Source organism: Trachurus trachurus (genome assembly GCF_905171665.1).
Source record: "Trachurus trachurus genome assembly, chromosome: 7".
In the NCBI taxonomy this organism is placed as follows: domain Eukaryota; kingdom Metazoa; phylum Chordata; class Actinopteri; order Carangiformes; family Carangidae; genus Trachurus; species Trachurus trachurus.
The window spans coordinates 12,506,181-12,528,266 of NC_139901.1; the positions used below are offsets into that span (position 1 = coordinate 12,506,181).

The following is a 22,086-nucleotide window of genomic DNA, read 5'->3' on the forward strand; positions in this document are numbered from 1 at the left end:
TGCACTTTAAACAGTTTCACAGCGTTTAGAAGTTAAGTTTCATAACCAGCAGCATAGTGCGGTGTGCTTTCAGTCTGTCTTGTGTATGTAACTGACCCTCGCTTATACAGCAATGAGAGTTGTGAAAGAGACTCGTGTCTGTGTTGCATTCAGGTGCTATCGGTTAAATAACCCGTTGATGTGTGAGTTATACATTTTCATCCCAGTTAAGTAATTTATGTCTTCTCATATAAAAAACACACCCGGTGCTATATTGGTTCTTGAATTTAAATGTGCCACGACTCCCCTCGGGTTGCAGCATAATCGAGTATTTGTGAGTGAAATGGGGATGACGGAGGGAGGAGGTCAGCCCGTGAAGGCACCAGCCGTGACGTGTGGAGTGGGCGGGGCTTCAGCTCCAGTGGTCTAGTAGTCGAGGTTTGGAGTGAGCGGTTAGTCACTTTACTCACCCTGAGCTGTGGACTGAAAGTTACCTGGACAAATACAACCGGTCAGAAAGATGTCGGCAGCTTGTGTCGCCCTTAGTCGAAATGTTTTGGCCATCAGGAACTCCGGCATGATGGTGGTGAGTACGAAATGATTTGATTTAAAATGACACCAGACGAGCCTCTTAGTTTAAGCTAGGCTACACCATCCAAAGGTGTTAGCTAATAGTAGCTTTGTCTTTTAACAAACTGTAGTAACATACCCCGCTCACAGAGTGTGTCTTTTATGTGGCAAAACATAAATCTAATCATATTAATTTAGATTAAATATTCTGCAATCCATTTATGTGTATATCAATCGCCATATATCCATACTTGCAGAGCTGAGCTGAGCAACTTCTTCCTTCTGATAATAACTGATATAGATTTTTTTTTCTATTTAGCTGTTAGAGTAAATGATTATCTGCTTACTTCTTAGAGGTATACAGAAATATTCAGATCATTTTTTACTTAAATCCATTTCCATTGTCCTTAAAGAGTCAGTTAGGTAATCCAAGACTGGAAAGTGATGTAACACTTTCACGACAGTTCACCTAAGCTACCTCTAGGGGGCGATGTCATACTGTCATTATACAAGGTGAGCACACTGCATTACCTGGTAATAATAACACTGATTTGTTACATTACACATCTCAAGTATTTTAATATTAAAAATTGGAGCATTATGTTTTGTAATATCCGTGATATCTGTGGTTTCTGATTTATATGGTTTTAAATCCTTTTCTTGTGTAGTGTTATGTTGTGATTTCATTCTGAGTTCAGTTAGATTTGTGCTATACATGTGTCTTTGTTGTTGACATGAGTTGATGCAACAGCACTTTTAGTGGTGTAACAGGATAGGTGCATGCATTTAACCTCGGTTGACGTAAACAGCAGCGAGGTCACGCTGTCCTGCATTCCTCTGTGTATAACACTTTGACATTCTCCCTGCTGAAAGATGTAGCCATAGAGAACAAACACAGTGGCTCCCTTCTTTGAATAATATGTGCTGCTTCTATTTTATTATCTGTGCGACAGATGGTGCGTTACGCTCAGACTGCAGCTGCTCCAGCTCCTGAACCCAGAATCAAGAAGTTCCAGATTTACCGCTGGGACCCCGACACCGCTGGAGACAAACCTCGTATGCAGACATACGAGATTGATCTGAACACGTACGTTTCAACCAGGGCATGGGCGATTAATATAGCATTGCTGAGCTGTGTATTAGCTTTTACAGTCATAATTTAATGATGTGTTTCTTTTAATACAGCTGTGGTCCGATGGTTCTGGATGCACTAATTAAGATCAAGAATGAGATGGACCCCACGCTCACATTCAGACGCTCCTGCCGCGAGGGTAAGAAACAAACAACATCTGGATTCAACTTGGACATAATTATGTAAACATCTTCTACTGTGATAAAAAACAACAACAATTAAAGCAACTTCCATTTTCCAAGTGTTTTAAATGTGTAATGTGAACTTCTGTGTCAGATTTCAATGACTCACGACTGTGTGTTTCTCCAGGTATCTGCGGCTCATGTGCCATGAACATCAATGGAGGTAACACTCTGGCGTGCCTAAACAAAATTGATACAAACACAAGCAAACCATCGAAAATCTACCCACTCCCACACATGTATGTGGTCAAAGATCTGGTGCCTGTAAGTACTGTGGAAAAATACATTTTTGATTATTTGTTATAGCAGATGTTAATGAACATTGAAACATGACGACTGATTTTTTAGAGGAATGTTCCTGAGCGCTAGGTTTCCTTTTCTGCATGTTGTTCCCCCTCTCTGCCTCCCCATTTCCCATCCTATCGATAAAGGTGTAAAAATATAACATATGTGCTGCATGTAATGGTTTTTTCAGTGCCTGTCATGACTTGCTCCTCATATCATTTCCTCCAGGATATGAGCAACTTCTATGCACAGTACAAGTCCATTGAGCCCTACTTGAAAAAGAAGGATGAAGCCCAAGAAGGGAAGGAGCAGTATTTCCAGTCTGTGGAGGACAGGCAGAAGCTGGTAAATTAACCAAGATCTTATTGGAAGAAATACAGTTACATAACAGATAACAGATATAAAGCAAGATCACATTTGTAATGACAGTAACATGCCCTTCTTGTGGTGAGACTGTCAGTATAACCAGTTGTTTTCAACACTACAGGACGGCCTGTATGAGTGCATCCTGTGTGCCTGCTGCAGCACCAGCTGCCCCAGCTACTGGTGGAACGGAGATAAATACCTGGGACCTGCTGTTCTGATGCAGGTGAGTAAAGAGAAGTGTGCCAATAATACAATCCTAAATATTTAATGAAAATAGAACATCCTTTCACATGTAACACTCAGGTGTGTTTTGTCAACCTCAGCGCTAAATAAAATAATAAATTAAAAAAATTCAGCCTTGATTTAAGATGACATCTCATGAACTCAAGTGTTAGATAGTCTGAAAATTTGCAGAGACAGATTTTCCAAAGTTCTGTGAATGTCTCACAAAATTTCTCTCCAATCAATCGAACTGGGATATTTCACTAGAGTGTCCAAAGTTTTACTTTGCACCATCAGTCGAGACTTCAGAGCCAATGTGTCGGTGTTTATGAAAACGTCCCTGTACATGATCACTCTTCCTTCCCCACAGGCGTATCGCTGGATGATTGACTCCCGTGATGAGTTCACTGAGGAACGTCTGTCCAAACTACAGGACCCCTTCTCCCTCTACCGCTGCCACACTATAATGAACTGCACCAAGACCTGCCCCAAGGTATCAAAATCATTTACACACACAGAAGCAAATCTGGTTCATCAGATTATTAAATTTATAAGTTGTGAACCTTTTGCACTTAACTTTGTTTTTGCATTGAAGGTAAATATCTGTTTTCTGTCTCATTGAAAGTCTTCAGAATTTCAAGGACTAATTTTACTGTTATGTGTCAATGATCACAAATTAATTCATCATTCAAAATATCAATGCATAAAACAACAACACTTTTAGATATTCACATCAGGCAGGCTTTTAGATATAAAAATGAAAAATATAAGACACACACTTCCAGAGGTAATAGTCTTAGGTTCTTACTGTCTGTTTGACTTGCTGCTCCACAGGGACTCAACCCAGGAAAGGCGATCGCAGAGATCAAGAAAATGATGGCGACGTACAAAGAGAAGAAAGCAGCAGCTTCATGAACATGTGAAAGTCCAGACCAACACTTCCAACTTCATTATGAGGAAGAGAAGAGCAAACCAGGAAGTTTTTTTTTTTTTAAATCCTGCATCAGCACCTTCTCTCATTTTTCATGAGTGTGTGCAATATGAGTGTGGACGTGTGTTGGTGTGCATGACTGTATTGGGAAGAAGGAAACAAGAAAGTGTGAGAAAAAGGTGATCGAAAGAATCTCTTGAACGATGCAACAAGTTGGACCACAGCTCTGATATTTGTGTGCACAGTTGAAAAATATGCTCTGCTTGTAATTACTCACAAACATTGTTTTAAGACTGTAAATATTTAAATATGTGTTAATTTAAAATGTGCTGAACTATTATGGAAGTCAGAAAGAACACAGTAACCTTTTGTTGATCTCCTTTGTAACTTCCATGACAAACAATAAATGATGCTGATAATCAGATGAGTCCTTTTTTTTTATTGCAAAAAAGACTCCATATGATAATATTATGGAATTCTTGAGTCATAGTGAGATATCAGTGTTACTCCTAAGATTATAAGTGAGATGTTTTGTTTAACACCCTAGTACCTCAAATGTGGTGATTATTATTTTGGATGTTATTATGATATTAAATATGCTTGTGTTGTCATTAAGATGGGATAATCCCCTCAAAGCCCATAAAGCGGTATTTTCACAGCATTTTGGTATTTAACATTTGTGGCATGCGTGGATTTACTTAATTGGAGAAATCTGGGCAACACAGCTAAGAATTTCTTATTTCTAAGCCATGAATATTTACAACTAACTTTGTGTTTTTCAGAAGAAATAACTGACTGCATATAAGCAGGTGCTGTACAGAAAACCAGGTTTATATTACAGGTCTATAAATAATTAATAAGCGGAAACTTATTGGCACTTTAAAAACTATGGGCTGGACACTGGAGGATGTTTCTGTGAATTTGCACTGCCCTTATCGACATGTGTAGGAATTATTTGGCAAAATAATTTAAATAATGTAATGAAATATAAAGTATTTGTCAAACGTATGCAGTCAATTAAGAGTAGTTTTGTTTTTTTAATATAAGAACAAAGTGTAATTATAATATCTGGTGTAATATTGGTCATTGGTCTACTTTGTGGAGGAACTGAGCAGATTTTTGTAAATACTCGAGATTAATACGAGTCGTGACGTGTGAGCGCGATTGTGACTATTTGGGCATCGCGACTTTCCGTAGCGAGGTGTAGTTTGTAGCAGGGACAGCTGCTTGTCTTATGGTTTGACACAGACTCATCAGTCTTAAACAGATCGCCCGGTCCCGGTGTTGAGACTACCGTGGTGGCAAATAAGACAATGTTGTGACCAAAGGATGGACAGACGTGGTGAGTGTGTTTTTATGTTATTACGGAGCCGTTTCTTCCAGAGAGCTGACAGTTACCACGGTGACGCTACACAGATGAGTTTGCTAACGGTTAGTTAGCTGAAACTAGAGTGCCTAAGTTAGCTGAAACCAGCCACTGACTCGCCTCAGGTTTCTGCTCATAACATCTTATTTGTCTTTTAAAACCCGACAACCAGCAGCAATAATGTCTACCCAAATACCAAGATAACTCTAGAAGATATTCCTATCCTGATGTATTTTACATCACATTCATTTATTAATTCTCAGTCTGTACAATAGGGTCCGAAAGACTTGAGACAACTTCATATAGCCTAATATTACATGTGTATTGTAAGGGTCCTTCACCACATTTATAGAGAAAACAAAGCAAGTTATATCTTGCGGTTTCATTTACACAGCTGACAGTGATGTATTCATCTCTGGTTCCTCTTTTTATTTCACACACCTTGCTTGTCAGAATAACCCACAAACCTAGCTGGTGCTCAATATTCAATAATTTAGCCTACTAATACAAGCACAGTAACTAGTACTGCTGCTGCTATTGCTATTACAGTACTTAATGCCATTTTAAAAAGTTTTTAAATGGATTTGAAGACACAGCATAAGATTTTAGTTCATGTCCATCTAAAGCTGGACTGTGCTATAATGACCTCTTGGCAAATAAAGAGCTGCTGCTACAGTGAGGACAGGTGCAAAGTTACATGTGTCTCAGTTAGTCTGTGGGTGATAAATCGTTATTATCTAACTTCAGCTGTGTGTGGTGTTTGTTTGCTGATAAGTAACAGGAAACTGCACCACAGAGATATCAGACATAGTTGAGGCAGTTCAATTTGGATACCTTCAACATTGTTTTAAAAAAAAACAATGTTTTTGTGGCATGTTTAAACCATTTGATTGATTTATGGCACACTGTTCATTAGCTGACCACGGTACAGTGGATTTATTAGTTTTCCCTTTACTGAAAACAGCTGCAGAAGATAAGCTGATTTGAGCAGTGAAACTGAACCCAGAAGAGGTCATATTACAGCCCATACAACAATGAACCAAACTGACACTAACAATGCTCCATAAAGCTGAAGGAAATGGCAGAGAGAAGTGTTAATTTTCACTGGAGCCTCTCCGGTCAGATTATGAAGATTCATGTGACCTATATTTTATTATAGAAATACTAAATGCTACTTTAAACCTTAAACTCTCAAATATCTAAAAAAAAAAAAAGTTGAGCTGGGTTGCAGTCAACATATAGCCTAATTCAAGTGTTTCTGCTGCTGCTGCCTACGGTTGCTAATGTTGCTTGCTATGCTGTGTTTTTTTTTCTGGGTTTTTGCACCGTCAGCTCAGATGATTATCATGCGTCTGTCTACTCGTGTGTATTCTCACTTCTCTTTTTTGACTGTGCAGAATTTGCTCAGTGGTAACACAGTGTGTTTGGAGATGAACTGATAGCCTGGGTTTTCTCTGGGTCACTCACCACAGTACTGTAACCTGAACAGATTTGAGGGCTATGATATTCACTTCTGACTTGACGGAAGCCGTTCCCTCCTCCAAACTGGGCCTTTGAACAGAGTTATTGATTGATGAATGGGACAAAGGAAATATAATGATGACTTTCAAATATCGTGTTGAGTTAGTCTATTTAGGTGAGGTATGTGAATGTATACTTGAAACCAGCTGAAATGCAATACCACTTTAGACATTGTAAGAAACGCTGGCTCTCATGGGGAAGCTGAGTTTGAAACTCACTCACTAAAGTGGAGTGATTGCAGAGTTGATACTTTTGGTAGGGATTGGCCCAGTTAGAGCAAGGCAAGCATGTGATTTGGCAGAATACAGTAAACTCGGCCTCAATGGACTTTCCCATGATGCAATTACAATCATGTGCATAATTGCAAAACAGATGACTAAGTTGTTTTGTTTCTTGTGGAAAGTGTAGATTATGCTATGTATGACTGGAACACTGTATAGCTAAAGACATGCATGCACAGTTTATTACCCTTCTTATTATGTGTACAAATCTCTAATCATGAGGAAACATAACCTTAATGATGACATAATGATTATTGATAATGTTGTTCAGGGGAGGTCAAAGCTATCAAACAAAATTATTAAATTTGTTATCAGTTGATGATCAGTTGATGATCAGTTGATGATTTAAACTGAACTACCACGAATTCTGGGTATTTTTGGTAAAGGATCAGACTTTTACTGCACAAAATAGTTTTGTTTTTAATAGGGCTACCTTAAATCAGACTAGGGAACAATGAAAATTGAGTATATTAATACTTTTCTCAAAATATAAACAAAAATGGTAATTCAGAGTGGTACAATTAAGAGAAAAGATATATATATATATATGTATATATATAACTCTTTGCTCCTGCAAAAACGACCATAGCAAATTACAAGCAGTTGCAGGTGTCATTGATTGTTGCCTCGGTAACAATGGCTTTAGGACTAAACTAGATTAAGTGAACGGTGTCTTATTGATTTTGAGCCAGTCTGTACTTTTTGGGTGAAAGTAAAGACCTGTATACTCCACAAGAACAGAGAAACTTGTCCTCTCTCCCTGGATTCCCTGGTTCGCAGCTTGACCATAGCATATGAACTATTCAGTCTCTGTCCTTGACACATCATCTGGGCAGGCAGAGCTTTTTTTGAATGGTGTCCGACAAATATGATCGGTCAGAAATGAGAAGTTCTGCACTTGAGTTTCTCGTAAAATGTCCTGCTCTGGTCAGAAGTAGCTTTGTTCTTGTTCTTGTTCTTGCCACCTTGAGAAAACGAACAAATGTGTTCTTCTTGCGAAGTATAAAAGGCCGGGTATGCATTTTCTCTGCAAAACCGGCCGGTGGTGGTGGTGGCGTCCCGGATTCGTCACAGGATCCGGTTATGCAACTCTAGTCGTCAGGTATCAGAGGCGTCGTAGGCAGGTGAGAGAAACAGACACAGAGACAGAGCAACAGCAGCAACAGCAGCAGCGGATGGGAGCCGAGTCCCACAGACAGACAGCTGACCTGAAACTCAGCCGCTGTAAAACCTCATTCCTCTGGAAATATATTACTCGTACGTTCACGGTGTAGAGCTGACGGTAAGCCCGCTCTCCTCCTCCTCCGAGGTGTTTCAGTCTGGATGTAGGCTACTCGGGATTTTACCGATGTTTTTCAGGTGTATGAAGCGGAAGCATCTGGTTATGGCACAGTATTTGTTTTTTTCCTCTTTGGCTATTGTACCCTTTGAATTTACTACCTTTACGAGCGTTTAAAGCAAACGTACTTTCTTTACTAGACGGTTTACTCTCCTATATAGCCCTTTAAAAGATAATGTTTACAACTAGCCACTCAGGTACGGTGGTGACGTCACTACAACACGTGTATCTTCCATTATCTCGCTTTTATGTTGCATTGTGACCACTTTTGTCTCAAATCAGAGTTACACTGTGGCTTTTTGCAGTGGGATTACTTGAACTGCATCACTGCTGAATACCCAGAGCTGTTGTTTTAACCGCACTGACCCAGACTGTAAACACAGTGCTGTAAAGTTGAAAGTAAACCCATACAGACCAAGACAGCACGGACCTAATTTCATCCATCACCACCACAAACTAAAAGGTGTTTTAAACCATTACCATTTGCAGTTTACAGCAATGACCAGACCAGAGCTCTGCCATGTGTGTGTGTATTGACTTAAAGGGTGTGCATGTGTTTGTGTGCACGTATGTAAATGTTGAAGCAGAGGAGCCATTGTGTTAACAGCAATTTTAAACCTGTTCTGTAGGAAGTGTGGTGGAGCCGCAGAGCGGACTCCCCTCACCCAGTCCACGAGACCCCCTCCTCAGTCCTGACTCACACATGGTAAGGACTACCACACTGTTTCTGCTGATATAACTAATAGATAAGACAAATTATGCTTATTGTAGCAACTAATAATTAGATAAAGTCAAGAAAAGCAAAAGAATCTTGTTTGACAGACAAGTGACAAAAGTATAGAGAGTAGTGACACCTGTCACCTGTACTTAGAGAAGTGGATTTAGTCTTCTTACATTTACAGACACAGAGGAACCATTGGTTTTGAACACTGTTTAATTTGGTCTTCGCTGAAAGCAAACAAGCCGCTCTCTCATTCTGGCTTTTCACAGTGGATTACTATCATGTATTGCAGGTGCTGATGAATTTACCAGTTTATTGGAAACAGACCTCTTTTTACAATGAGATTGTAGCACTGTTTGAATCTGTCTGACTCTTTTGCCTCACCAGGATGTTCAGGGGTATAAGTGGGTGCGCTGGCGGGTGTGGCTGTGTCGCCTGGGTGCTGTGCTGTCCTTGGGTATCCTCCTGATTGTGTTTCACTGGCGCCCAAAGCTCGCTGTCCTTGCCCGCTGCTGCTCCTGCCCTCCAGCTCTGGCAGATATTCTGCTAATTAGAGTAAGAAAATAAAATTGTTCCTACTTTGACTTGATCCCTGCTAAGCACCTTACTTTATGACTAAAACAAATTTGCCATAGCACCACAAGTGTCTGTCAATCAGTTTGACACACATTTAGAGAAATAATGGTGTTATCTATTATCAAACATTAATTTGTAATTTTGAGTGCTGCTCTAACCTTGAAAGAGGTTACCGAGCTGTTGTGTTGATGATGTCTGAAATACAGTTGCAGATCATTTTCAGGAAGAAATGAAATACACAGGTCTGCAGGGTACTTCTAATTTCTTTTATGTACACTGGAACTCAATTTTAGCAATTATCTGCTTCAGTTTAAAGTGTTCACTTGTCAGTCAGGTATTACCTCCATGTTGTTTCACCATTTTATGACCAGTGTTTATTATCCAAGCTGCTTTCCAACTGTTTCATTCAAGTGTGTCTACAGGTTGCAGCTGATTAGCATATTCCTTTTTACTCAGTTGCCATTTCTGCAAACAGCCACCTCCAAAGCTTCTATAGCTTGTTTTGTATCTGTTACCTCACTCTTATTATCACATCTGATCACCCAGGGGAGTATGATGTTAGTGCCAGACAGACCATATCTGTTGCAGGGTCTGTTTGTCTTGTCGTCTGATGCACTACATTAGATGCTTCCTCTCTAAATCAGCAATCACAGACGCATTCATAATGTACCAACCAACCATAAACAAGAAGGATGGTCTTCTCTGTCAGAAATAAGTGAGATGCATTCATACCTGTTAACTGGCAAAGCCCCTATTGGGAAATTAATTTATTATGATAATGGTATGATGTTATTGGTCGGATAAACAGGTGAAATTAAAAATAAGATCTTCTTTTTCAGGATGCTTTTGGACAGCAGCATGTGGTGGAGATCCTCACAGAAGAGATGGAGGATGGCAGGTAAGCTCCACGTCTCTACTCTCCGACAGCATCATCTTAAGCCGTTAATCACTGCCTGCAAGTATCTGGAAAACTGTTCAAGCTGTTAACTTCACTTTATATTTTTTCCGTTCAGTTTGGAGGTGTTGGGAGAGCTGGAGGTCAATGAGTGGAGAGATACAGTCCAGCTGTACAAGGAGGAGGTGAGGAAGAAGGGATCAGTTGTGTCAAATAGAATAACGTGCTGCAAGACCTTTCTCTGACTGAACATGTCCTCTGTTATGTTACAGAAAACTCTGCTGCGCTACTACCTGTTTGAAGGGCTGCGCTATGTCTGGCTGGACAGGAAGGGAGCTTTCTGTCGTATTAGGTATTGAAACAAGAAAACCAGAGCCAGTTACTGAGCTGATAGTTTTACCCTGTACGTTCAGATTAAAACACTTTAGTTTTAAGCAACATTTGTCTACTCAGATACTCAACCATTTTTAATAAAGTTAGATCCAAGAGAAAACCATAAAACAAACTTTGGAAACATGTCTATACACTTGTTGCTTCAGCTGAGGAATAATCACAATTTTGATTTTGATAAATTGGCGTTTTATTATCTCTCTTTTCTGTGCAGTGTCCTCAATGAGGACTGGACCTGTAAGGATCTGTACGGCTTCCAAAAGGGCCTGAGTCACCTTGAGCAGAGCTTGAGGTGGGAAATGATGCACAAATGTGAGAAATAAGGTGATCTTTTAATCTCAAGGGGAGCCGCTGGGTAATTCATGACATGACTTCTTTCAGGAGACGAATTTATGGGCCCAACCTCATCGACGTGCCTGTGAAGTCTTATATTAAACTTCTGTTTGAGGAGGTGAGATTGAAATCATCACCGTCTTTCACACTGATTCAGATTAATTTATATGATTAAAATCCAAGTATGAAATTGAGACAGCTACTCTCCTTTTCTCTCAATCTCTCTCTCTCTCTCTCTCTGCGTCTTTAGGTCCTCAACCCCTTCTATGTGTTCCAATTCGTCAGCATCACCCTGTGGATGATTGATAATTATTATTTGTACGCCCTGTGTATTTTGTTAATCTCAATTTTATCTATCAGCATCTCTCTGTATGAGACCCACAAGGTGAGTCTGCAGTGGAACGCTTCATCTGATTATAAATTATGACATCTCATACATTCACACTCTGAATGTTGGTTTTGATGACAGTACAGTATATGACTCTTATTTGACATCCCTCCACAGCAAAGCGTCACTCTTCACAACATGGCCCGGCTGGTCACAAATGTTACAGTACGCAGAGACTCAGGAGGTGAGTTTATGCTTCTTCAAATGTGCACTCTTCTGCAGTTTCAGAAAATGATTTTTGTCCATTTGAAATTTGATTATTAATGCTTATACAATAAAGCCCTTTGGTTGAACAACACAGAGCTGGACAGGTGACAGGTGGTCTTTCAGAATCTGCTCTGAGAGATGTGACAGCAGAAGAACTATTGGGTTCACTCAGGCGCTTTGTTTACATCACTGCGAATCAGAGCGCAGAGTGCATATACTGCAGAGTCATCTGAGCTGGGTGTGAAGGCACTGTCAAGACTTGGCACAGAAAGGGTTTAGGTCTGCTAAAGGAACAAGTTGAGAGCAGTTTGACCTGTATTAGCTTTGATTTCCTGAGCAGTCGAGAGGTTGGTGACGAGGTAGACATGGTTTCGATTTGTTAAGTGACACTGCGCTGTTTTAGGCCACAGACAATAAGAGTAGTCATCTCTCTGCATCACCGACCAAGCTGAAATTCTACATTCCTCAATGTCAACAGGTCAGTCACAGTTATCTCTGGGACTCTACACCCAGTTGCCAGTGTATAGGATTGTTTGCATAATTAATGAGCAAATACTCAGCAGCACCACAAACCGTATCCTTCAAAATGCTTCATCTAGTTAAATGAGAAATTCTCTGTACTTTCTAAAACTTTTATCTTTATTATTACCTTCATCAATATGAGTCAAGTCAGTGAACTGTAGTTGTGCTCAATTCATAGGGCACACACAGTACAAAATAAACCAGTACAAGGCAAACTGTTCACATTGTGGAAAAAATGAGAGGTGAGACTATCAGTGCAAAGAAGAAACAATTAACAATGGTGCTTTACTATATTATACTACGGCACATATTACAAGTTCAAATGAATATCTGTGCATATTTTGATTTAAATACATAAACAGAACAAACGCAGTAATTAATTGTCATTAAAGGATTTAGGGCTATGCTGTTTTAAGCAGGAATTTTATTTGAGGCCAGTACAGTCGTTACAAAAAAGACAATGTAGGGGGTGTAAACAATACAGGTGTCGAAACTTTCACTAAATCAGCTTTGCAAATATTTAATGAGGAATTTTACATTCTTTGGGGTTTCGGTTGGCAACACTGAAAGTAAACAATGGTTTGTTTACTAAAAACCCCTCAGAGCAGCTTTAACCTATGTGACAGTTCCTCCCTCGAGGCAAAACCCAACAGAGCTGTTTATGTGCTCTGTCCAAACACCTGCTGAAGCTGCATCCTCCTCCAGCAGCTCTGAGGAAAGAGAACACTAATTGTCCCGCTGCTTCTGTGCTTTAAACCCAAAGCTCTCTACCAGAGTATTCACTGCCTTTTTGTCTCTGTGTGTTTTCTCAGCCGATGAGTGTGTGAGCTCGATGGATCTGGTCCCCGGTGACTGTCTGATCATCCCCCAGGAAGGTCTACTGTTGCCCTGCGACGCTGCCCTGCTGGCTGGGGAGTGTCTAGTGAACGAGAGCATGCTCACAGGTGATCAACAAACCCAAACACTGCCAACACTGCTGGGTAGATTATTTGCTCCTCTTTGTGTTATTGAAATCCCATGACCACAGAGTGGCACCAAATAATATGAAGTAGAGTTTGACCTGGTAGTTGTGTTGCAGCAGTTTTCACTTTGTCTTTGGGGTTTAGATCAGAGAATTTAAACAACAACTAAAGTAAATGTGTAAGTAAATGTGGTGTATTTGTGTATTAACCAGTTTCCTGTGTCCAGGTGAAAGTGTCCCAGTGCTTAAAACCCCACTGCCAGCCGGCGAGGGCAAGTACAGCTCAGAGACTGAGCGTAGACACACTCTCTTCTGTGGTACCCAGCTCATTCAGGCCAAAGGTGGAGGCAGAGGTGCTGTCGCCGTGGTTACGAGCACTGGTGGGTAGAGAAAACTGACGATCTGAGACGGGAACATTACATAATATTATGTGGTAGCGATTATGATTTATGATGAAGTAAATGCATTCAGCCTGGAGTGTCAGACATGTTTTTTTTAGGCAAACAGGAAAGTCAAACCAGTTGTGTCTTATTCTCATCCTCAGGGTTTTTCACGGCCAAAGGAAACCTGGTCAGCTCCATCCTGTATCCACAGCCAATCAACTTCCGCTTCTACCAAGATGCAATCAAGTTCCTGCTTGTTCTGGGTGGAGTTGGTAAGATCTGTATCTAGTGTATGTAGTGTATTGAGTGAAAGCCATACAGTAAGCAACTGAATTTGAAGCATTTTGACTCTTCTTTTTCAGCTATCCTTGGCACCATTTACAGCTTCGTTGTCCTCTACAAATCCAATGTAAGTGCTGCAGTGCACTGAAGTATTCTTTGATTCACTCTTTACTGGATAAGAGCAACAGATAAAGTGTTCTGACTGACTTGTGACTGTGTGTCCAGGCCACTTGGGTGGAGCTGGTGATCAGGAGCCTGGATATCGTGACCATCGCGGTTCCTCCTGCTCTCCCTGCTGCCATCACCACTGGCACCATCTACGCCCAGAGCAGGCTCAAGAAGCAGGGCGTCTTCTGCATCAGTCCGCCACGCATCAACGTCTGCGGCAAGGTCTCGCTCTTCTGCTTTGACAAGGTGAGGATGGGGTTTGTTGTGTATGTGGAGAACGATCATCATGACCGCTCCGTGCATTCACCGTGCATTTTGTTTTGAACAGACGGGAACTCTGACGGAGGAGGGTCTGGACGTGTGGGGAGTGATGGAGGGGGGACCTGCCGGCTTCTCAGAGCTGGTCCCAGAACCCAGTCTCTTGCCCCTGGGGCCGATGCTCTCAGGCCTGGCCTGCTGTCACACTGTGACGCTGCTGCGAGGTCAGCCCCTTGGAGACCCTCTGGAGCTCAGGATGGTTGAGTCCACTGGTTGGGTATGATCATATAAAGCTTGTTTTACTTACTTCAAGGGAAACTTGACTAGGACTTGGTGTTAAAAATGCTTTATTCCTTGCCTTTATTTAGATAGTACAGTGAGATATAGGAAAGGCAGGGAGGGAGAGAGAGAGAGAGAGAGGGAGGCGGGATGACATACAGCAAAGGGCCATGTGTCAGACTCGATCCAATAGCTGCTGTGATTAGGACTCATGTTGTGTGCTCCACCAGGAGAGCCACTCAGGTGTCCTGTAATGTTAAAGCAGAAGTGAGTGATATATTTGTGTTAATATAAGTCTTAAATAGTTATATCCTCCGACAGCAATCACTTACATAGAGTGTTTGGACTGAAACACGGGTCTCTCAGTCCCTCTGCTCTGCTCTGAGCCGAAGAGAAAACATTTATCGTATCCTACAGTTTTTATCCAATGAGGAGAGAGAACGGCATGCAGGGCTGTGTGTGCAGCCAAGGAACGCCGTGAATGTGGTGACGTAGGGACGAGTGACTGTTATGGTGCGTTCAAGGAAACTCGTATTTTTCCGACCGTGAAGTGGTACCAGTTCAATCTGGTACGAGTTCACCGGTCGGAAGTTACGAGTGGCCGTTATAGTGACTTTCACCGGTAAAACAGGTCGGAAAAACACGAGTGGGTTGCCTGAAACGCTACAAAGTCGTAAGTTGTGACTTGAAGCTGTAATTTACGATTTCAAAAGCCTGCCTGGAACGCAGCATTAGCGAAAACGACCGGACCACTCACTTCTGCTTTAATATCTGAAAAAAAAATTAATTTAATGAAAGAGTTCTTAAATGTCAAGTCTCACCTAAACATGAGTAAGCATTTTATCTCATTGAATTGCCAAATATCATTAATGTAAAGCAGCAATTTTATATTTTACATTTTAAGTATTTTTTGGGTCAATATTGTCTTCATTAGTGATATTGACAGGAAGTATTATTTAATCTTAGACATGTTGTCTAATCTTTGCTGAGGATCAACTAGTTTCCCCATGAGCATCAGTGAAGACTCTGATTCTCTAACTTACAGATCCAACAAGAGCCAGAGGGGGACGGGAGGCTGCTGGATGCAGAGTTTGGAGGCCACAAAGTTTTGGCCGTTATGAGACCTCCTACTCAACAGCTCCAAGCTCAGGCATCTGTGAGTGTCGCTGCCATCAGTCCCATATAAACTGATCAATACTGTAGGTGTTACTAAAGTGAACAACCTCTTAACCACTGCAATTCTCTTGAACAGATATTGATTCTTAATTTCTAAGCTTATTGTTACATTTTGACAATTGGTACAACATCAGGATATTTCCAAGGTCCCCACTTTGTTCTCTAGAAAATCTTTTAACTCATGAGCTGTAAAAATAAAAAATAAAAAAATCAATATCTGTTTATACTGTAGTATTCTGTTATTAACTCTCATTCTTCTCTTGTCAGTCCACAGGCGAGGCAGTGGCCATTGTGCAAAGGTTTCCCTTCTCCTCGGCCCTGCAGAGGATGAGTGTGGTCACAGTGGCCCAGGGCGGACACTCGGCTCTGGCTTTCATCAAAGGATCACCTGAGATGGTGGCGAGCCTCTGCCAAGCAGAAACAGGTCAGTAAGTTACTGAACAAAACTAAACATCAAAGTAAGATCACTTATTCTTAATGAATGTTTTACGCAAATGTATCCAAAAGTATAAAAATAACTGCAGTACAGAAGTTTTAGTGGCTGCAAATAAAATGTTTTTTGCACAAATTTCTGTAGATGCAGTTTTTCTCAAATGTGAATAGAGCAGCAGTGGATTTGTGTTGTTATTTAACATGTACTCTGTTCACAGTTCCTTCACAGTTCTCCAGCAAACTGCGCAGATTCTCCAGCGAAGGCCTCAGGGTTCTTGCTCTCGCCTATAAACCGTTGGACAGCAACACTGACTTCAGTAAGATTGAACGGTGAGAACCTAGTTTGCATCTCTGGCTTCTTATCTGGCACCGGAGCCACAGCCGGATGATACAGATACAAAAGATAGCTGTGTGTGTTAATGCAGCTGTGTGTCTGCCCACAGAGAGGAAGTGGAGAAAGACATGCACTTTCTGGGTTTGCTGATGATGAAGAACCTGGTAAAGCCAGAAAGTCCCAGGGTTATTAAAACCCTGAGACTGGCAAACCTCCGCAGCGTTATGGTCACAGGTGAGGGATACTTAGCGGTAGTGTTCCTCTTTTTTAACACGACAGCATCATTTTCTCTATTTTCCTCTGCTCTATACATCAGATTCCCTTCATGATAAAGATGATTTCAATTTAAATCTCAATGTTGGCTCGGTCACGTCAATTCTTATTTTGTCCTTATTCACACAGGTGACAACATTTTAACAGCAGTCAATGTAGCCAAAAGCTGTGGGATGGTGGGATGTGATGAGAAGGTCATATTCGTCAACGCCACCCCCCACACCGCCCAGTCCCCCCCCAGCTTGAGGTTCACCCTGGAGGATGAAGCAACAGCAGCCGGCCAAAGCTCCGTGGAGGTCATCACATGGGTGGGTCCTGCTCAGACACACACACACACCACTACAGTTCAGTGCACCTCAGGCTGTTTTTAAGCATCTGGGGAGAAGAGGAAGACCCTTTTCCACTACACAGTTATAGCTCTGCTCGGATCGATTCCACTCGGTTCTTCAGCGGGGGTGGGGTCGTCATATCACGGCGGCTACGGCCGCGTCGTCTCGCTCGCTTTTTTCAATCCTCACTGATCTGCACCTTGATTACGGACGACAGCGTGGTTTTCCACACCACAGCCATTTAACTCGGGTGACAGAATAACAACAGTCTTGGAACAGATCAGTGGTCGCTGTGTCGGTGTGGTTTTAAAATAAGCGGGTTTGATTCTCGTGTCGGATGTCACGCTCGCGACTCTTCCAGTGACAACGCTCTGGTCAATCAGAGGAAGGCAGTCGGTTGACGTCACGTTTAAAGATAGATAGATAGATCTCAGACCCAACATCAGTGATTTTGAAATCAGATTCCATTCAGTCCCACGATCTCTCTATAGCATATAGCTAACCCAAACCTCTTCTAACCCTAATCCTGATTCCTACATGCAAACATTTACATATGCAAGGCCTGTTTTGTGTCTCATTTGACACTTAAGTATTTTTTTAATACCATCAAGATGAATTTAGGTTGACTGTTATGATGTTCCTCCCTCTGCTCTCAGGGCCTGTACCAGGGTGGTTTTGGTTATCACTTGGCCATTAGCGGCAAGTCCTTCGCTGCCCTTTGTGACCACTTCCCAGAGTATCTGCCAAAGGTAATGTAAGATGTGTAATCCCAGCAGGAATGCTCTGACAATGGACTGTGCTAACTATGGAACAACGATTAAATAACATGATTTATTTGGTTCAGCCTGTGGTTTTACAGCTGCCATTGCTTGATATATATCGTCGTTCCAGGTGTTGGTGCGAGCCACAGTATTTGCACGCATGACTCCGGACCAGAAAACCCAGCTGGTGAAGGAGCTGCAGAAACTGAAGTGAGTTCAAACAAAAAGAAGAAGAATGGAAACACACAAATAACAGACAGGAAATAAACCACTGACAGGATTTACTGAGAGCAGATCTACAGAGACATGAGTATCAGGGGAAATCAAATCCCATTAACTTGATGGGCTAACTGTCAGATAGGAAAAACTGAGGTATATTTTTGTTCTGAGATTGTCTAATTGTCAGAACATTAGATAGAATATTACATAAATATGGTAAAATTAGCCCATATAAGTCCACATAACTATCTGAATACACAAGAAGATGTAAAAAAAAAAAAAAAGTGGGAGTTGAGGGAATTGTTCACTGTGCTCTTAGCTGTTTCATGACACTTTCTTTTTTTAAAGAAGAAAATCTAGTCTTACAGGATGCCATCACTGACTCGCACAAACTGAGAATTTATTTATTTTAACCTTGTGTCACTGCTGCCCTGATTTCAAATAAGACACCAGCCATAAGTGAAACTGCGATGCTCCTCTGTTATTACTGCAGCTACCGAGTGGGCATGTGTGGGGATGGGGCCAATGACTGTGGGGCCTTGAGAGCTGCTGATGTCGGGGTCTCCCTGTCTGAAGCCGAGGCCTCGGTCGCTTCACCCTTCACGTCCAAAACTGAGGACATCAGTTGCGTGCCACTGCTCATCAGGTGAGGAAGCAGGAGGGATTCATAGTGTCGAAGCCTTGCGTTAAATGTGGGAGAAGTCTTTGAAGGCCAGAAGAGACAACACTTTTTTTTTCTCCTTGTGTTTGCAGAGAGGGCCGATGCTCTCTGGTCACCTCCTTCAGTCTCTTCAGGTACATGGCTCTGTACAGCCTCATCCAGTTCTGCGCTGTGCTGATCCTGTACACAGTGAGTATCAGTGGACCTCAACACACACTTTCATCTGTAGGTCTATCCAGTCATCTTTTAGTATGAACCAATGACTATTAGATGAATGCTCTATTCCACATTTACAAATATAACAGAAATGGAAATAATAATATAATCCCCAATTCACAATAGATTTAATAAGTCTAGACTTACAATAAATATAATAATAACATATTCAAAAGATCGGTTTATTTGAGTTATTCTGAAGAGATCTGTGAATGACTACAGCCTAAATCACATCCAGTACACGTTTGCAGCTTTCTAAATAAGTGTTGCATTAACTGATCTGAAGTGAGTGACCTCTTACTGTGTGTGTCCAGGTGAAGACAGGCTTGGCTGACATGCAGTTCCTGTTCAGCGACATCGTTCTGGTGACCTTGCTGGCTATCGTCATGGGAAAAGGAGGCCCCAGTGACCACCTGCATCCCAGTCGACCTCCAGCCAGCCTGCTGGCCCTGCCTGTCCTGGGCAGCCTCTTCATCCAGGGCTGCATGATCGTCCTGGGCCAGCTGGCTGCGCTCTTCATCACTACCTCACAGGACTGGTCAGTAACAAGGACACAGAGCTGAAGCGCTTCAGTTAGCCAACATCCTCTATCCTCTATGTATACAGATGACATCCTGTGCACATAGATAGATAGATAGATAGATAGATAGATAGATAGATAGATAGATAGATAGATAGATAGATAGATAGATAGATAGATAGATAGATAGATAGATAGATAGATAGATAGATAGATAGATAGATAGATAGATAGATAGATAGATAGATAGATAGATAGATAGATAGATAGATAGATAGATAGATTTTATTGATCCAAAGATGGGAAATTACAGTTGATCTAACTTCATCTCCTGTATTATTCTAGGTATATTCCACTCAATTCAACACTGTTTGGGACAGCCAATCTGCCCAACATGGAGGACACCAGTGTGTTTTCCTTGTCAGGTTTCCAGTACATTATCATGGCTGTGGTGGTGACAAAGGGCTACCCTCACAAGAAACCTCTCTACTACAATGGTGAGGAATGTCCAGAGATGGTGATTGTTATTATGACTGAAGGAGTCTGAGCTCAAGGGTGATATGTTTTTCTTTTGTCTTTTCTTTCCAGTGATCTTCCTCTGTTTACTGTTGGTCCTCTTCGCCATCATGACTTGGCTGGTGTTGTATCCCACACCTGTAGTTTGCCACTTCCTTGAACTGTACAACATCACTGACATGGGTTACAAGATGCTGCTTGTCGCTGTGGCTGCTCTCAACTTCCTCGTCTGTTTTGTTGTGGAGGTGAGTGTGAATATAAATCTTTAATATTCCCCTTTTAGGACAAATTATAGTCACATTTACATGACTGGCTCGGTCATTAGCTCCAGCCCCAACCATGACACCATGGAGTCTTTGTAGCTCTGAGACTCACTCAAGGTGATCGTCATCGTCTGTGTCATCAGTTCTCAGCGTCACTGCAGTGTTTATGCAGCATCTGTTCAGCCATCAGCCAACCAGTAACATCCAATCACAATCATAGCAGTACAGTAGGCAGCGTTTGTCTCACTGTTGTCACCGCTGATTTCCTCATGCCAGCTCTGCTCAGTATTTCACTTCCTCCTCGAAGCTCCTGTCGTAATCTTTGACTTGATACTTGCTGATGTTTATGTGTGTTTACAGCCATCTGTGATTCTGCACTGTCACTGTTTGATCACTTCTCCCTCTGAGCCTTTTTTCCCAAAACGGAACAACCAGTGCACATGATGCTGATTGACGGTTGGCTTCAATTATGCAACAATGCACACAGACTTGTTCATCTGGCTGGGCAGGGTGGGATGTATAGAATAGATTGCTACCAAATTGGGCACTCAGTTTTCTTTTACATGTATCATTGTTTTTATTATTGTGCCTGATCATTTTTTAAGGAAACAAAAATCAGAAATGGAAAACACACACAGACACACATAATTTCACATGTGCAGTATTATGGATGTGGAGGCAGTGTCTGCTCTCTGCATCAGATGAACTCTTAGGGCCACCCCAAGAGAAAAAAACAGAATTTGAGAATAAAGTTGTCATATTTCAATAAAAAAAAGTCACAATATTGTGAGAATAAATTTGGTATTTCAAGCTAGCTGCCGTTTTAGGGAAACATCAGAGGAGAAGAACAATTAGGAACATGGAACCTTGTGTGTGTAATACTTAAGCAATACTGTCTTTTTATGACCAGATTTTTTTTACTCAATGTAACCAATACCCAGTTGTACAACTTTAAATGCAAAGTATAGAGTGCAGTTTTCATGAAATATTTAGATTGTATTGATCTTAACTGTAGCACTGGCTCTGAATACATGAATACAGCACAGCCAGCCATCATTAGCTCTATTAAAAACACCTGCGCTTGGTCTAAAACAGTCCTATTGTCCATCTCCATCATCAGCAGATACACACTGGGGGGGACACACTCTGTGAAACTGCGGTGACAGAGTATCTTAACTGGATGTCTGTGTTTGTTCTCCAGCTGCTGATCGACCTGGGAATCCTCAACTGCCTCCGGCTGCTGCGCGGGAAACGTCAGTCCAAGAAACAGTACAAACGTCTGCACGTCCTCCTGTGCGACACTCCGTCATGGCCTCCCCTCAATCAGATCCTGTCACCTTCAGATCACAGTGTCATCTGCTTGGCTTAGCACCTGCACCCACCCTCCCTGTTGGACACTTGTCAGTGCACAGAGACAAAACAAAACTGCGGGCGACTGAACTACGTCCACACCAAACTACAGTCATGTTTACCTGTTAATAAATACTATTTTTTATGAAACTACTGTGTGATTCAGTGTAGTTTTGGTATAAACATTAACACATTTCACAGATTTGATATGTTGTAGGCAAATAGGCTATAATAATATAATATATACTTAATAGTTTTGATTGGAGCAGCTTTACAGATTTCTACATATTTCTTCATTATAAAGAGAAGAATAATTTGATTCATGGTACTTATTTGTCTTTTTGACATAAAACTCAGTAGCAACCTAAGAACACAGTCAGATGGATCAATATAGATTAATTTGTCCTTTTGCTCATTACTAAAACTAGATCAATAACTCAGTTGTATTATAAATGAATAGTATACATGTATTAAGTAGTATATAGTTTTAGCATTAATT

At 41.3% G+C, this 22,086-nt stretch overlaps 2 protein-coding genes across 3 annotated transcripts; both read left to right on the plus strand.

Annotated features, from left to right (window-relative positions):
* Positions 1 to 406: 406 nt before the first annotated feature.
* LOC310988813 (succinate dehydrogenase [ubiquinone] iron-sulfur subunit, mitochondrial) lies at positions 407 to 4,083 on the plus strand. The gene is made up of 8 exons (XM_083975572.1): positions 407 to 565; positions 1,503 to 1,636; positions 1,735 to 1,820; positions 1,991 to 2,127; positions 2,377 to 2,493; positions 2,636 to 2,737; positions 3,107 to 3,229; positions 3,571 to 4,083. The coding sequence occupies exons 1-8, from the start codon at positions 500 to 502 to the stop codon at positions 3,649 to 3,651; spliced, it is 846 nt and encodes a 281-aa protein (XP_083831698.1). The 5' UTR covers positions 407 to 499; the 3' UTR covers positions 3,652 to 4,083.
* A 790-nt stretch (positions 4,084 to 4,873) lies between these two features.
* Positions 4,874 to 21,737, plus strand: atp13a2 (ATPase cation transporting 13A2). 2 transcript variants are annotated; one of them, XM_083974868.1, is made up of 29 exons: positions 4,874 to 5,009; positions 8,804 to 8,880; positions 9,283 to 9,450; positions 10,311 to 10,369; positions 10,485 to 10,551; positions 10,639 to 10,718; positions 10,971 to 11,048; positions 11,138 to 11,207; positions 11,340 to 11,474; positions 11,595 to 11,661; positions 13,019 to 13,150; positions 13,395 to 13,547; positions 13,712 to 13,822; positions 13,913 to 13,959; positions 14,058 to 14,246; positions 14,329 to 14,535; positions 15,583 to 15,693; positions 15,981 to 16,137; positions 16,364 to 16,475; positions 16,589 to 16,713; positions 16,882 to 17,060; positions 17,738 to 17,830; positions 17,973 to 18,052; positions 18,555 to 18,707; positions 18,815 to 18,911; positions 19,253 to 19,476; positions 19,804 to 19,955; positions 20,047 to 20,219; positions 21,439 to 21,737. In XM_083974868.1, the coding sequence occupies exons 1-29, from the start codon at positions 4,997 to 4,999 to the stop codon at positions 21,604 to 21,606; spliced, it is 3,477 nt and encodes a 1,158-aa protein (XP_083830994.1). In that variant the 5' UTR covers positions 4,874 to 4,996; the 3' UTR covers positions 21,607 to 21,737. The 2 variants fall into 2 exon arrangements, with proteins under 2 accessions (XP_083830994.1, XP_083830995.1); XM_083974869.1 differs by lacking the exon at positions 4,874 to 5,009 and adding an exon at positions 8,017 to 8,117.
* Positions 21,738 to 22,086: the final 349 nt, after the last annotated feature.

Excerpts from the sequence above, each read along its gene's own strand:
- LOC310988813 (XM_083975572.1), top strand. The coding sequence starts at position 500 with ATGTCGGCAGCTTGTGTCGCCCTTAGTCGAAATGTTTTGGCCATCAGG. Across the intron at positions 1,637-1,734 it reads TACGAGATTGATCTGAACAC|CTGTGGTCCGATGGTTCTGG; the intron begins GTACGTTTCAAC and ends CTTTTAATACAG. Across the intron at positions 2,738-3,106 it reads GACCTGCTGTTCTGATGCAG|GCGTATCGCTGGATGATTGA; the intron begins GTGAGTAAAGAG and ends CCTTCCCCACAG.
- atp13a2 (XM_083974868.1), top strand. Across the intron at positions 10,719-10,970 it reads GGAGCTTTCTGTCGTATTAG|TGTCCTCAATGAGGACTGGA; the intron begins GTATTGAAACAA and ends TTTTCTGTGCAG. Across the intron at positions 13,823-13,912 it reads GCTTGTTCTGGGTGGAGTTG|CTATCCTTGGCACCATTTAC; the intron begins GTAAGATCTGTA and ends CTTCTTTTTCAG.